Raw genomic sequence first — 16681 nt, forward strand, 5'->3', positions numbered from 1 at the left:
GATCACTCTTTGGGGTCTAATCTACGCTACATTGATGTAGAAACTGTTTCCAGTGGTGGGTGGGTTAGTGACCAGCCGTGGCTCAGTGGGTAGCACGAAGGTCGTGGGTTCAGGTCCCACTCCAGAGACTTGCACACAAAATCTAAACTGACACTCCCAGTGCAGTGCTGAGGGAGCGCCGCGCTGTCGGAGGGTCAGTGCTGAGGGAGCGCCGCGCTGTCGGAGGGTCAGTGCTGAGGGAGCGCCGCACTGTCGGAGGGTCAGTGCTGAGGGAGCGCCGCACTGTCGGAGGGTCAGTGCTGAGGGAGCGCCGCGCTGTCGGAGGGTCAGTACTGAGGGAGCGCCGCGCTGTCGAAGGGTCAGTACTGAGGGAGCGCTGCGCTGTCGGAGGGTCAGTACTGAGGGAGCGCCGCACTGGTCATTTATTTCATTGAGGTTTGTGGGAGTTTTCTATGCTCACATTGGCTGTCTTGTTACCCACATTACAACAATGACTACTTGTGCATCTTCATAAGATCTTTCCAAAGCCTCCTCTCACTAATTAGCTCTACCAGGATTAGAATTAATGTACTTTGATTACAGTCACAGTTTTTGTAAAGTGAGGTTTATTTCAGTAGGTTTACTAAAGACAAACCCTACCAGGTGAAGGATAATTGTAACTACGTCTCTCCGGTCCCATCTTGTCTTCTGTTGTTCCGTGTGTTGGTCAGCAGGAGGCGCGCTCTCTCGCACGGCGAGGCTGGATTAAGGATTCTTGGGGCCCTGGGCTGGTATTGGTTTCAGGTGTAACCGCTGGACAATTTTGGGCGCAGTAACCAATTGGCCACGCAGCTCTCTCCCGCCGCAGAATCGAGCGCGCCGCACTCCGTATTGGACCCTTCCGCGCGGTTTTTTCGCCCTGCGCGATCCGATTTCTGGGCTGCCGCCTTCAAGCGAGGAAGAGGTTTAAAAGAAAAATTAAAAACCCTCTCGGCAGTTCGAGCGGGAGCGTGCGCCCCAAGCTGCCTCGCCAGTCGGCCGGGAGTTTTCGAACGGTGGGGATCTTCAGTACTGACAGACTTGATTTGTTCTCCTCGGGCAGGCCATTTACAAGATGATTTCGTCGGTGATGAAGTTGTCTGAAGATGAAGCGACCCCAGAGAAAAGAACGGAAAAAATCTTCCGTCAAATGGACACCAACGCAGATGGTAAGTGGAGATGGCATCAGTGAACTGTTCTTTACTGTCATTCGGCCCATCGTGCCTGTGCCGGCTCTTTGAAAGAGCTATCCCAATCAGTCCCACTCCCCTGCTGTTTCCCCGCAGCCCTGCAAATTTTTCCCCTTCTAGTATTTATCCAATCCCCTTTTGAAAGTTATTATTGAATCTGCTTCCAGCTCCCTTTCAGGCAGCGCATTCCAGATCATCACAACTCGCTGCGTTAAAAAAAATGCCTCCTCATCTCCCCTCTGGTTCTTTTGCCAATTACCTTAAATCTGTGTCCTCTGGTTACCGACCCTCCTGCCAGTGGAAACGGTTTCTCCCTGTCAAAATAGGAGCGAGCAGCCCCAGGATACACAAATTTAAGAGGAACCAGAGGGTCATTTTAACTTTAATCGCTGAGCAATAAACGGGTGCTAGTGAATCGATGGGAAAGAAAATCAGGCAATGTTCATGTGGAGCATAAACGCAAGCATAGACCTGTTGGGCCGAATGGCCTGTTTCTGTGCTGTAAGGTTCTATGTAATTCTATGAGGTGTAAAAGAGGAGGCTGATTCGCTATCCCTCTGGCAATAATAGGTGAAGAGAGTGGGGGTCATTTTAACTAAAAGTGTTTGGCAGAGAAAAGAACGGCTCATCATTATTGTCATCTTGACTTCATGTTTCAACATGATTTACTTCCATTTGTTTATCAAACTTACTTTCAATTATTTGCATGTCTTTTTTTTTCCGTGAAGATGGTGGGTCTTTAATGGGGCGTTTTTCTCTGGAAAAGAGAAGGCTGAGGGGTGACCTAATAGAGGTCTTTAAAATTACGAGGTGGTTTAATAGGATAGACGGAGAGAAGATATTTCCACTTGTGATGGAGATCAAAACTCGGGGGTCATATATGTAAGATAGTCACTAATACATCCAATAGGGAAGTCAGGTCTTTACCCAGAGAGTGGTTAAAATGTGGAACTCACTACCACAAGAAGTAGTTGAGGAGAGTAGTATAGATGCATTTAAGGGGAAGCTAGATAAACACATGAGGGAGAAAGGAATAGAAGGATATGCTGATAGGGTTAGATGAAGAGGGGTGGGAAGAGGCTTGTTTGGAGCATATACACCAGTATAGACCAGTTGGGCCGAATGGCCTGTTTCTGTGCTGTAAGCGGAGATGACTTCATCCTAGACGCAGCTTCATTGACCAATAGTGTGGCTGGGCAGTATTCAGTCTTCAGCTTCTTTTTAAAAGAAGGAGTTACGAAGATATAATGAGACGGTTTCTATGGGTTTCTAAACTCCTCTAACAGCTCAGTAGGTACATACACTGCTGAATATGTAATTGAGCTAAATGAAGTGGGAAGATCCCAGGTTCTAGCTGGGCTGAGTGTTCTGCGCTGTACCTGTCACCTGATCTAGTCAGGGGCCCCTAGTGGAGCCAGTCAAAGGACCTACACAATGGTAACAGCTGAGCCCTGATCATTTTGTCGACTATTTTTACATTATCTATTGCAAACACACCTTTTCACAATCATACTCGTGTGGATCTAACACCAGATGGTCGCATTTAATATCATTGTCTAGTAAAATGTAGGCGCCCCAAACCCAACCTTTGCACGGGGTCCCCCGCAGGGCATAGGCCATCCCTGTCTGTCACTGATCTCAGCGGTAGGCTAGGCAACAATTGGCCTCCGTGCCCTTGTGTTAGGCAAGGACTAACGCCAGCCTGAGTTCCCATTCCTGATCACTTATCCAGTAATCCCTGCTGGAAAGTCGGTGTCTTTGGATGTCGGTGAGGACAGGATGGGGATTGGGTGCGATGCTGCTCGTGGTTGAATATTTATCCTCACTCATCGCGTTAGCACGCAGATGAAGAATGGGCACCCGGGAGCAAAATCATAGCCTCGGAGGAGTCAGCACCTTCAGGAGAGAAGAGAAGTAAAGGTCATTTTTCTAGGCATCGCAGAATTAACCGGCTTTGAGTGCTAACAGATTATATGAATGCCGTTCTAATAGAGACCGTGGGAGTGACTTTCCATGGGAGTTCTCTAATGGGAGTAGACCCCCTCCATAGGGTAACAACATGCAAGACGAGTTTTCTAAGATTCTTTTACAGATTTTTGTCAATGGAAATCGTAGAATCCTACAGCACAGAAGGAGGCTATTCGGCCCATCGTGCCTGTGCCAGCTCTTTGAATGAGCTATCCAAATAGTCCCATTCCCCTGCTCTCTCCCAAAGCCCTGCCAAATGTTTTCCCTTAAAGTATTTATCCAATTCCCTTTTGAAAGTTACTTTTGAATCTGTTTCCACCGCCCTTTCGGGCAGAACATTCCAGATCATAACAACTCGCTGTACAAAAAAAAATTCTCATCTCACCCCTAGTTCTTTTGCCAATTACCTTAAGTCTGTGTCCTCTGGTTACTGACCCTCCTGCCAGTGGAAACAGTTTCTCCCTATCTACTCTAACAAGTTGGTTGGAACTTTTTCACCCAAAGTGTAATAGAGTTGTGAAATAAGTTACCAGGGAAGGACATTGGAGCAGATGTTAGGAAGGACATTGGAGCAGATGTTAGGAAGGACATTGGAGCAGATGTTAGGAAGGACATTGGAGCAGATGTTAGGAAGGACATTGGAGCATTGGGCTCAAGAGGCAGTTAGTTGTGTTTGTGAAGGGAGGGCGAAGGTGGGTAGGTAGGGTCGATCGATCAGGAAGAGTCAAGCTGGTTGGAGGGTTTGTGGCATTTTCCTGTTCCTGTAAATTCTCATCCTTAACATGTCCACTATTTGTTTTTTTTTTAGGCAGACTTTCTCTAGAAGAGTTTATCAATGGAGCAAAAAAGGACCCAACGATCGTCCGCCTCTTGCAATGCGACCCCAGTACCGCGGGGCAGTTCTGAGACATTGCTGGGGACACATTTGGCTACTCCGGGCCATTCCTGTCAATGGCGACCCAGAGTGCAGCGGAGGAAAGTGAAGTTATGCTCAGGCAAACGGAACACTAGCGTCTGCCAAAAACTGAGCATCTTTCCTCGTGATGAAGAAACTGCATGAAGAAACAGATTCACAACTTATAGTACAGTAAATCAGTTCTAGATGTGTAGATGTGCCATAATAAGGGGAGCTCAGCTGTTCGACCAGAAGAAAATATTGTATCATCTTTATTTGTGCCAAACACTGTTGTGGATATAGTGTAACTCGACAACAGAGCAGAGAGGGCATGTTTTATTAGGACTTGCCTGGTCCATTGTTTGCTTTTTACCGGTGAATAGTGTATTTTTTTTAAATTTTAACTGCACTGAGTTCTAGTTTGTACTTGACAAAACCAGGCACAGTGAGGACCAAAATTTGGTGGGTTAATGTTTACATTTATGTATCAAGGACGTGAGAAAGCCATCAGGTTCCTACATGCTTCTCCCCATCCTTGGCCGATTCCATCCCCCATGTACCAACTCTCCCCTACCCCGTACCTCCAGGGATCAGCAAATAAATCTATCGCCAATCCAGTAGTTCCCTGTGAAAAATTCCTCTCCAACCCTCCATGGGTGATCGATCAGCAACTCCCCAGGAAGCCCCAAACCCGTTGTTGTTACCCAAAATTATTCACTCCCACCTTCCATTAGATGTGATGGCCCCTTTTCCCTAAGTCCATCTATCGCCTTCCTGAAGGACAGTAAAGAATCCTTCTTCACTCTAGAATCCTGCTCTACCCTCTGGGAAAAGTAAAACTTCAAGAGCTGAAACCTCACTCCCTGCTTGCTCAGTTTCTATGGGTGGCCTCTAGTTCTACCTTTCCCCCAATCACTTCACACACACTATCTACAGTAACCTTTAACAATCTTAAATATCTGGATCAGGTCCACTCCAGGTCTCTCCAGTGCGTACATAACCAAGGCATCAAGTATATCTTTGTAGCTCAATGCTGTCAGGCTGTTGTCCTTGTGTCTCTGCACTTTCTCCAGAATAAAAACGTCTTTCCTGAATTGGGCCCAAAATATGCCAAATGGTGTCTTCCCAAAACCTTCTATGGCTCAATTATTGTCTTCATTGTTCCATAATGAATGGCCTGGGCAAAAGAGCCCAGGAAACCTGTTTGCCTTTGACTTTGGCTTCCTGAAACCTAAGCAACTTTCCATCATCTTGCCCACCACAGAGGGTAAACTCACTGGTCTACAGTTCCCTAGGGACCACATCTGCATTCCTCCAGGCCTCTGGCACTACCCCAGTTCTCAGTGAGCTGATGAAAACATCTGCCACAGCATCATGCAAAACCTCCGCCACTTCTTCCAGCACCTTAGGATAAATTAAGTCTGGCCTCGCCTCTTTTTTTTCTACCTTGACCAACTAAGTTTCCCCTTGGGAAAAGCAAACAGTCTCTCTGGGATTTAGTCCAATCTGCTGGACAAGGGGCAGATTCAACCTTCTCATAATTGAACACAAATACAAAGTATCTTCTGTCATGCCTTAGTCATCGTTTAGAACTGTCCTCAAGTCATCCTGCAATGGTCCAATTTGTTTCCTGACTGATCTTTGACTCCTAATATAAACACATCAGGGTGAATTTCCTGGGGTGGGGGGTTCTTCCACTCATCCACTGGAAGAGCCGCAGAAACTCCGGAGAAACACCGTTCACCCCCAAAATGATTTCCCATTGGCCTATTTTCCACAAGCCTCTTCCCTAGATTCATTTTAGATCACCTGTCCAACAATAAGCATTTTTTCATTTACTAATTAAAAATGCAATTAGCCACATCTGGATTACCAATTAGCCAGATGTGGCTGGTGGCTATCGTATTGGACAACACTATCTTAGTCAGTGCTAACTGCTTTTTGTACCTTATTCTGTCTGTAGGATTATTACTTGTAGTTTCATAGTAGTAGTAGTATGGTACAGCACAGAAGGAGGCCATTTGGCCCATCGTGCCTGTGCCGGCACTTTGAAAGAGCCATCCAAGTTTCACGCCCCTGCTCGTTCCCCATAGCCCTGTAAATTATTTCCCTTCAAGTATTTAGCCATTTCCCTTTTGAAGGTTTCTATTGAATCTGTTTCCACCACCCTTTCAGGCAGAGCATTCTTCATGTCGCCTCTGGTTCTTTTGCCTGTTACCTAAGTCTGTGTCCTCTGGTTACCGACCCTTCTGCCGCTGGAAACAGTTTCTCCTTAATTACTCCATCAAAACTTTACCCTTCATGATTTTGAACACCTCTATTAAATCTTCCTCTTAACCTTCTCTGCTCTAAGGAGAACAATCCCAGCTTCTCCAGTCTCTCCACATAACTGAAGTTGTTCATCCCTGGAACCATTCTAGTAAACCTCTTCTGCACCCTCTCCAAGGCCTTGACATCCTTTCTAAAGTCTGGTACTCCATTCAGAACTCCTAAAATACCTCATCTTTAATGCCAATTGCCAAGTCAATTCCCCATGTAGCCATTGTGCCTTTCACCTATTGTATGCTCTGCCGCTTCCCTTCATTTCAGGATTTTGTTAGAAGTATCCATTAAGTGAGGTCAGGGATATTACAGATTGGGTTTGTTACACATTTAAGAAATGAATATGCCACTGTGGTATTAAAGAAAACAAAGACCTTCCCACAGCCGTTCTCCCCCCACCTCAAAATGTCTCATTACTGAGGAAGCTATCCTGCCCCAAAATATATAAAAAGTGTTTCCATTATCACAGTAGGTACAGCGCAGGTGGAGGCCATTCGGCCCATCGTGCCTGTACCGGCTCTTTGTAAGAGCTATCCAATTAATCCCATTCCCTTGCTCCTTCCCCATAGCCCTGTAATTTTTTCCCCTTCAATTCCTTTATCTGTCCAAGATCTCAGTCTCATAACAAAGCATCGCTGGTGGTTTTCCTTCATTTTACCCCTATAGTGTCTGAAACACTCCAATTGGTGTGGTAATAACTAGCTACTTTTATTTCCAGACCCTCTAGAATATTTCATCAAAGAATAACAAAGTATTACAAGAGAAGACATTGAAGTCCAATTGCTACAATGTGCTTACCCCAATGTCAGTGGCAGCCACCACTTATGCTCCAATTGCTCAGCTTGTTGATCTCAGTCTGCCATGTGCTGCTCCTCTTCATCCCAAAGCCAGTCACTGAGGCTCAGATTATTCTATCCTTCACTATAACACAAGAAGAGTGTCTTAACAAAAATAGGATTCAGCTCTCTCACTGCAGTAACAGCTAGGGTTGCCAACTCTGGTTGGACATGTTCCTGGAGGTGTCATCACATGGCCTCCAACCACCCCACACTCCCGCCATTGGTCACCCAACACGCCCATCCTCGCCTTCCAACACCAATCGGAAAACAAATAGACTCTTCGTTGCCTGATTGGATGATTCTTGACTATCAGTGAAACAGCCTTTTTCCCATGTCTGATATTTTTGTAACTAATGAACAAAAATGTTCAAAGAAAATTTTTTTAAAACAATTTTTTAAGCCCCTATGATTTTTCTCCCGAGTTTTGCTCCCAGCGGTGTCCTGGAGATTAATCTTTAATTCCTGGAGACTCCAGGGCAATCCTGGAGGGTTGGCGGCCGTATTAACATTCCCACTTCTGAATTCATAACTTTAAACGTTTATTCAGTGCTCTGAATTAAGAAATGTTCTGTGGTTCTGTACGTTTACCTGATTCTACATTTCAATCAGAATTAGAAACTTACAGAAATTAATTTTGTAGAGTATGAGGAGTGTATGAAAGATGAGAGTAAAACTTTGAAAATGGATTAATATATAAGGGTCAATGTTCACCCTCATTCCTTAGTAGAAACTAAGCAAGAATAAAAACAATTGCAGCGGTAACAACATTCCCTGAATAAAATGCCTCCATCATTTATTTTGTCTGAGCCAAGTCAAAAGAATATGATTACTGCTGGACTTTGGAGGTGGTTAAAAGTCAACCACATTGGGTCTGAAATTACTGTATTAAACTTAAATAAGGGCATTTATAAAGAATAATAAAGAGGGAGAAAATAAATTATGAGAGTAAACTAGCAAGAAATATAAAAACCACAAGACACTCTGTTCCTTCATCCAAGTCATTGATATATATTGTAAATAGTTGAGGCCCCAGCACTGATCCCTGCGGCACCCCACTAGTTACAGATTGACATTTTGAAAATGACCCTTTTATCCCAACTCTTTGTTTTCTGTTAGTTAGCCAATCCTCTATCCATGCCAGTATATTACCCCCAACACCATGAGCTCTTATCTTGTGCAGTAATCTTTTATGTGGCACCTTATCGAATGCCTTTTGGAAATCCAAATATACTGCATCCATTGGTTCCCCTTTATCCACCCTGCCCGTTACTTCCTCAAAGAACTCTAATAAATTTGTCAGACATGATTTACCCTTCATAAAACCATATTGACTCTCCTTGATTGTATGATGAGTCTCCAAATGTCCTGCTACTACTTCCTTAATAATGGATTCTAGCATTTTCCCGATGCCAGATGTTAGGCTAACTGACCTATAGTTACCTGCTTTCTGTCTCACTCCCTTCTTGAATAGGGGTGTTATGTTTGCGGTTTTCCAATCCGCTGGGACCTTTCCAGAATCTAGTGAATTCTGGAAGATTACAACCAATGCATCCACTATCTCTGTAGCCACTTCCTTTAAGACCCTCGGATGCAAGCCATCAGGTCCAGGGGACTTGTCAGCCTTTAGACCCATTAGTTTACCTAGTACTTTTTCTCTAGTGATTTCTTTCCCTTGCTATTTCTTACCTCCACCCAAATTGATTCGACATCTTGATCTTCTGAGCCAAGATCATTTCTCACTATTATACCAATTTCATCCTTTATTAACAGAGCTACCCCACCACCTTTACCTTTTTTCCTATCCTTCCGAAATGTTAAATAACCCTGAATATTTAGCTCCCTGCCTTGGTCACCTTGCAACCAAGTCTCTGTAATGGCCATGAGATCATGCCCATTTGTTTCTATTTGTGCCGTCAATTCATCTATCTTATGACTGCTGCGCGCATTCAGATAAAGAACCTTTAATTTTGTCTTTTTACCATTCTCTCCTACCCCGGCCCCATTTGTTAATGCACTCTTATGTTTGTACGCTCTGTCCCTTCCTGACTCACTGTGTTTATCATTACCCCCATCACTTTCCTGTACTACTTCCTTGTCTTTTCTCTTTATCAATCTAAACTTCGCCCCACCTGAGCCCTCCCCTCCCTCTATTTAGTTTAAAGCCTTCTCTACCGCCCTAGTTATTTGGTTTGCCAGAACACTGGTCCCAGCATGGTTCAGGTGAAGCCCGTCCCAACGGAACAGCTCCCTCTTTCCCCAGTACTGGTGCCAGTGCCTCATGAATCGAAACCCACTTCTCCCACACCAATCTTTGAGCCATATTTGATGGGACAGATTTTCTAAGACCGTCTGGAAGAAGATTCAGTCTGGAAGTGGCAATGATTCTGCGCTTATTTTGTTCAACCGATTTCCCCAAGAATAACATGTTTCTGCAGAGTTCCCGCTGAAGAATTTCCAGTTTACTGTGGGATTAAAACCTCAGGTTTATGAAGAGAAAAGAACTGATCAGTTTGTTTAAAGTTTAACAGTAGTCATTAATATTTAAATTGCAATTTTTTGGTATTTGTGTGAGTTGTTTGTTTGTTGACTTGTCCAATCTCAGACTGGATCTGCTGTGTATTATTTACTTCATAGAGTCAGTGTCCCCCTTAAACGTCAGAAAGGGGTAGTAATGTTTTTTTTTTGCCTTGATCCAAGTAAAAATTAAAACTGTACAAATCACCTAACCAGGTACGTCTTGGGAGTCATTTTTTATAAAGTGCTATTGTTTTCATTCACTCTCGAGATGTGGGCGTCGCTGGCAAGGCCGGCACTCATTGCCCATCCCTAGTTGTCCTCAAGAAGGTGATGGTGGGCCTTTTTGTGCAGCCTTCAGCTGTCTAGGCCCTAAGCTCTGGAATTCCTTCCCTAAACCTCTCGCCTCTCTCTCCTCCTTTAAGATGCTTCTTAAAACCTGCTTCTTTGACCAAGCTTTTGGTCACCTGTCCTAATACCTCCTTATGTGGCTCGATGTCCAATTTTTTTGATAATCGCTCCTGTGAAATGTCTTGGGACATTTTACTATGTTAAAGGTGCTATATAAATGCAAATTCTTGTTCTTGTAAACCAGTCATTATACTGTGAAATAACAATCGTCATTCCTGTAATGTCATGTTTTCTCAGAGAATCTTTTAGAAGAAAGTAATTTTCTTAATCCAGGAACAGGTGCTCACCATGAGGTCCAACAAGCCCATCTGCTCACCTCACCAGACAGCATTAGCTGTGGCTCAATGGGCAGCACTCTCGCCTCTGAATCAGAAGCTTACGAATTCAAGTCCCACTCCAGAGACTTGAGCACAAACCCTAGGCTGACACTCCCAGTGCCAGTGATGAAGGAGTGCTGCACTGTCGGAGGTGTCGTCTTTCCGATGAGACATTAAACCAAGATCCTGTTTGCCCTCTCAGAGGGACGTAAAAGATCCCATGGCCACTATTTCGGAAAACAGCGGGGGACTTCTCCTGTGACGCCCCCCATGGTTGTATAGTCTAAAGCTAAGCAAGAAGAATGGCTGCTTGGGCAAGCTACTCGAGGGCAGCAAGCATGTTGAAACTCAGCAAGAAGTCCAATCCTTCAGGGAAGGAGCAGGGAGAATCTAACAAAAATGTTGGGTGTTGCCACAAAATGATGAAAAAGGGTGTAGCTGATTTCTTTTGTATACCAGTCTCACAAAGTATGGAATCTCCACCTCGAAACTTGTTTTTTTTTTGTGCACAAGTGACATGCTAGGATTTGCAATCGATGTTGGAGTCAAAGGTTGGAGAAGTGTTCTGTGCATTCAATGGAAGTTGGTCAGGAATTTCCCTTCAGACGTCGGTGGCTCGAATCCTGGGTATGTGAACGGGTCACTGCAGTCAGGTGGATTGTTGCCGAACCCAAGAGAAATTAAGGTTGTGAAAAAAACTAGTGAGCACAGGAGCTATCCAGAAAGTAAAACCTGAAACAGCAAATTTTCCCGTCCTGCTTATTACCATTTGCAAATAGTTTGTTCCTTAAATCAGGCATTAAACTGTTTTATTATACCTAGGAAATTGAGAACGAAAAAAAAGAACTTGCATTTATGTAGAACCTTTCATGTCCTCCCATCAAACAATTAAGTACTTTTGAAGTGTAGTCGCTGTTGTAATTAGGGAAACGTGGCAGCCAATTTGCACACAGCAAGATCCCACAAACAGCAATGTGATAATGGCCAGATAATCACTTTTTAATGATGTTGGTTGACAGATAAATATTGGCCAGGAAACCAGAGAGAATGCCCCTGCTCTTCTTCAAATAGTGCCGTGGGATCTTTTAAGTCCACCTGAGAGTGCAGACAGGGCCTCGGTTTAACATCTTATCTGAGAAATGGCACCTCCAACAGTGCAGCACTCCCTCAGTACCGCACTGGTACTGTCAGCCTGGTCAAGTCTCGAGAGTGGGACTTGAAACCACGACCTTCTGACTCAGGCAAGAGTGATACCCACTGAGCCACAGCTGACACCTTAATTTACATTATCTGATCATTTTAATTTTTAAAATAAAACCGACTTTGAATTATTAAGAGTAGACTGTGTTGTATTTTCAATATAGAAAAGTGTGAGGTATTACATTCTGGTGGAAGAATAATGGGTCACATACTGCTTGGATAATAAGAGTCTAAATGGGGCAGAGGGATCTGGGGGTACAGATACACAAATCACTAAAAGTAGCAACGCAGGTTAATAAGGCCATAAAAAGGCAAACCAAGCACTGGGGTTCATTTCTAGAGGGATAGATTGAAAAGCAGAAAAGTTACGTTAAACTTGTATAGAATCATGGTTAGACCACACTTGGAGCACTGTGCACAGTTCTGGTCTCCATATTTTAAAAAGGATATAGAGGCACTGGAGAAGGTGCAAAAAAGATTCACTAGGAATGATACCAGAACTGAGAGGTTATACCTATCAGGGGAGATTGAGAAGGCTGGGTCTCTTTTCTCTAGAAAAGAGAAAACTGAGGGGTGACCTGATAGAGGTCTTTAAGATTATGAAAGGGTTTGATAGGGTAGACGTAGAGAAGATGTTTCCACTTGTGGGGGAGACCAGAACTAGGGGCCATAAATATAAGATAGTCACTAATAAATCCAATAGGGAATTCAGGAGAAACTTCTTTACCCAGAGAGTGGTTAGAATGTGGAACTTGCTACCACAAGGAGTAGTTGAGGTGAATAGCATAGATGCATTTAAGGGGAAGCTAGATAAACACATGAGGGAGAAAGGAATGGAAGGATATGCTGATAGGGTTAGATGAAGTAGGGAGGGAGGAGGCTCGTGCAGAGCATAAACACCGGCATAGACCTGTTGGGCCGAATAGCCGGTTTCTGTGCTGTACATTCCATGTAATTTTTATTTATCTCCTCCCCTCTCCCCAGTTTTCTTCCGTCCTCCCCTGAAGATGCTGAATCTCAGTGGTTCCATGCCCAGGTGCCACCCAGCAATTGTCCAAATGTCCACTCTTTACGTATCATCCTAAACAGCCAGTGTCCGCAGGGTCATTTAACCTTGAGGGGAGTCGCAGCCGAATCCAATCCCACCCTCTGATTTCCTGCACTCGCTTGGAAATGAATGAGCACCATAGGAAGCCGAAGAAATGACCGAGGCGGGAGGCTTTCACCCCATTAGTCATGGGGCTGGGTTCAAACTCACTGAAAAAGCAGTGTTCTTGCTCACTGTGACAGTCTATCCCACATTCCATTCATTTTTGATGTGTATGGGCATGAAATTCAAACCCTCCCTAGGGCTGGACCTCCTGTGACGTTCCAACAAATTCTTGTAAAATCAGCAAAAAGAAAAAACTGCAAGCACTGAAACAGAATTCGAGCAACTTTTTGATTCAAACTTTCAGAAGTGACCACTGCGTATTTTCTACTTTCATGTTACACTGCGATAATAGTTAGTGCCTTACAAATAGCTCAGTACTGCAAACAAGAACATCTCTCACCTCAGAGAGCAGGAAATCAGATCTCAGGCACTTCCCCTAATGCAGGAAAGGGTGTGATGCATTCAGAACAACTTTTAACCCTTCGAGATTTCTGCGCTCCTCCAATTCTGGTCTCTTGCGCATCCCCGATTTTCATCGCTCCATCATTGGCGGCCGTGCCTTCAGCTGCCTAGGTCCTAAGCTCTGGAATTCCCTCCCTAAACCTCTCCACCTCTCTCTCCCTTAAGACGCTCCCTAAAACTTACCTCTTTGACCAAGCGTTGGTCACCTGTCCTAATATCTCCTTATATGGCTCGCTGTCAAATTTTGTTTGATAATCGCTCCTGTGAAAAGCCTTGGGACGTTTTAATACGTTAAAGGCGTTATATAAATGCAAGCTGTCACTAATAAATTCAATAAGGAATTCAGGAGAAACTTCTTTATCCAGAGAGTGGTTAGAATGTGGAACTCGCTATCATAAGGAGTAGTTGAGGTGAATAGCATAGATGCATTTAAGGGGCAGTTGGATAAACACATGAGGGAGAAAGAAATAGAAGGATATGCTGATAGGGTGAGATGAAGTAGGGAGGGAGGAGGCTTCTGTGGAGCATAAACACCAGCATGGACCTGTTGGGCCGAATGGCCTGTTTCTGTGGTGTACATTCTATGTAATTCTAAAGCCTTAGCCATTCACATGTGCTTTAGCCATTCATACGATCTTTAACCAGTCACATGCATGTTCTTTGGTTTTTTAATGCTTCTGTGCATTACTTGACTGAAATGATCTGCTTCATCACCTGACAATCAGTAAGAATTGGGCCTACTACATCCCTTCCGACATTTCAAACCCGTTTGAGAATCTATCGAACAAGAAAGAACTTGCATTTGTAAAGCGCCTTTCACATCCTCATGATGCCCCAAAGCGCTTCATAGACAATGAACATTTGACCTTTTCTCCTGGCTTATGGCTGTGATATAACTCACCGGGTTAATAGGCTGCATGCCTCTGTCTGCTGGTTTGAGTGCAGGCTGGCACTGATTCTTCCTTTTTCCAGCCTCAGACTGGTGCTGGCTCCCTTTTTCATCAACCTCATACATGCATTGTTTCTCCTTTTCTTCTTCCTCTGCTCAGTCTTCTTTGTTTCATAAACAGAAAAAGAACTTGCATTTATATAGCGCCTTTGACAACCTCAGGACATCCCAAAGTGCCTTAAAGCCAATTAAGTACTTTTGAAGCGTAGTCACTGTTGTAATGTAGGAAGCGCGGCAGCCAGTTTTCGCACAGCAAGATCCCACAAATAGCAATGAGATAATGATCAGATAATCTGTTTTTAGTGATGTTGTTGAGGGATAAATATTGGCCCAGGACACCAGGGAGAGCTCCCCTGCTCTTCTTCGATTAGTGCCGTGGGATCTTTTACATCCCAAGAGGGCAGACGGGGCCTCAATTTAACGTCTCATCTGAAAGACAGCACCTCCAACAGTGCAGCACTCCCTCAGTACTGCATTGGAACTGTCAGCCTAGATTTTGTGCTCAAGTCTCTGGAGTGGGACTTGAACCCACGACCTTCTGACTCAGAGGTCATGAGCTAAATTCCCACATTGGCAAATTGTGAAAATGGATTTCGTAAATCTGTGGGCTGACACCAGGAAAAAAGTTATCCGTCTGGCTTACATGTGACTCTACACTATGTGGTTGACTCACAGAAACAGGAGTAGGCATTCAGCCCTTCGAGCCTGTTCTGCCATTCAATTGAGGTTGATAGATTTTTGTTAGGTAAGGATATTAAGGGATATGGAACCAAGACAGGTGAATGGAGTTAAGATACAGATCAGCCATGATCTAATTTGAAATTTTCAATTAACTCCCAGCCTCAACAGCTTTTTGGGAGAGTGCCAGATTTCCACTACTCTTTGTGTGAGGAAGTGCTTTCTGACATCACCCCTGAACGGCACCAGAAAAACAGTCTTCATTCTGGCCTATATGTGACCCCACACTATGGGGTTGACTCTTAATGCCATCAAGGCAATCAGGGATGGGCATTACTTTGGCAGAGTGGCAAAAACAAATGAAATGGAAATGAAAAAATGAGGACTAAACGTAAAGAAAGGCTGGCATTCATATAGCACCATTAGCAACCTTAGGAATTACCAAAGCGCTTCACAGCCAACTAAATACATTTGAAGTATAGTCATTGTTGTAATGTAGAAAACACAGCAGCCAATTTGCGCTCAGCAAGATCCCACAAACAGCAATGAGATAATGCTTAACCATTTCCATATTTAAGAAACGACATACTTGCTCTCGAGGCAGTACAAAGAAGGTTCACTCGGTTAATCCCGGGGATGAGGGGGCGGACATATGAGGAGAGGTTGAGTAGATTGGGACTCTGCTCATTGGAGTTCAGAAGAATGAGAGGCGATCTTATTGAAACATATAAGATTGTGAAGGGGCTTGATCGGGTGGATGCGGTAAGGATGTTCCCAAGGATGGGTGAAACTAGAACGAGGGGGCATAATCTTAGAATAAGGGGCTGCTCTTTCAAAACTGAGATGAGGAGAAACTTCTTCACTCAGAGGGTAGTAGGTCTGTGGAATTTGCTGCCCCAGGAAGCTGTGGAAGCTACATCATTAAATAAATTTAAAACAGAAATAGACAGTTTCCTAGAATTAAAGGGAATTAGGGGTTACGGGGAGCGGGCAGGAAATTGGACAAGAATTTAGATTTGAGGTTAGGATCAGATCAGCCATGATCTTATTGAATGGCGGAGCAGGCTCGAAGGGCCGATTGGCCTACTCCTGCTCCTATTTCTTATGTTCTTATGTTCATTCTATGATTCTAACGACCAGATAATCTCTTTTAGTGATATTGAGGGACATATATTGGCCCAGACCAGGGAGAACTCCCCTGCTTTATCTTTGAATAATGGCCATGGGATATTTTGCATCCACCTGAGAGCAGAGAGGGTCTCAATTTAACATCTCACTGCAAAAACAGCATCTGCGACAGTGCAGCACTCCCTCAAGTACTGCAATGGAGCGCCAGCCTAGATTTTGCGCTCAAGTCTCGGGGGGGGGGGGGGGGGGCTTGAACCCACAACCTTCTGACTCAGAGGCGAGAGCGCTACCCGCTGAGCCTCGGCTGCCGCCTACGACTTAAAAATGGGGCCTGGATTATGTCTGCGGGCCCTGCTACAATTGCCCCATTCCTCCACCCCCCCCCCAACTTTGCTTCATCTGAAGGCCACAGAATTAACGGCTGTTCAACTACAGGAGGCTGCACATTAGGGCGTCGCCTTCACTGGACACGCGCGGTAACCTTCGGGCCTTCCAGCCCACTCTCATGGGCCTTGACTTAGCCACAGGCGGTTGGGTGTTCCCTGCGGTGGGGCCCAGTGCCAGATGCACGGAACCGCGCCCCCCGCCGCCGCCGCCGCCCGGTCCGAGGCCTCTCATTCACTCCGCCGCTGGAGGC

At 44.7% G+C, this 16681-nt stretch overlaps 1 protein-coding gene and 1 long non-coding RNA gene across 4 annotated transcripts in view; one reads left to right on the top strand and one right to left on the bottom strand.

The window, feature by feature from the left end:
• The window catches only part of LOC137335084 (neurocalcin-delta-like), a 31439-nt gene extending 21481 nt beyond the window's left edge, over window positions 1-9958 (top strand). For all 3 annotated transcript variants that reach the window (XM_068000189.1, XM_068000188.1, XM_068000190.1), the window contains 2 exons: window positions 1082-1187; window positions 3985-9958. In XM_068000189.1, the coding sequence (XP_067856290.1) occupies window positions 1082-1187; window positions 3985-4082 (204 nt within the window). In that variant the 3' untranslated portion in view covers window positions 4083-9958. The remainder of the gene's footprint in view (window positions 1-1081; window positions 1188-3984) is intronic.
• Window positions 609-15789, bottom strand: LOC137335085 (uncharacterized). Its single transcript, XR_010966327.1, has 3 exons — window positions 14191-15789; window positions 7192-7314; window positions 609-3104 (listed from the first exon to the last, which is right to left on the bottom strand). It is a non-coding gene; the product is annotated as an uncharacterized lncRNA (long non-coding RNA).
• Window positions 15790-16681: the final 892 nt, after the last annotated feature.

Source organism: Heptranchias perlo, chromosome 19 (assembly GCF_035084215.1).
Source record: "Heptranchias perlo isolate sHepPer1 chromosome 19, sHepPer1.hap1, whole genome shotgun sequence".
Lineage (NCBI taxonomy): Eukaryota > Metazoa > Chordata > Chondrichthyes > Hexanchiformes > Hexanchidae > Heptranchias > Heptranchias perlo.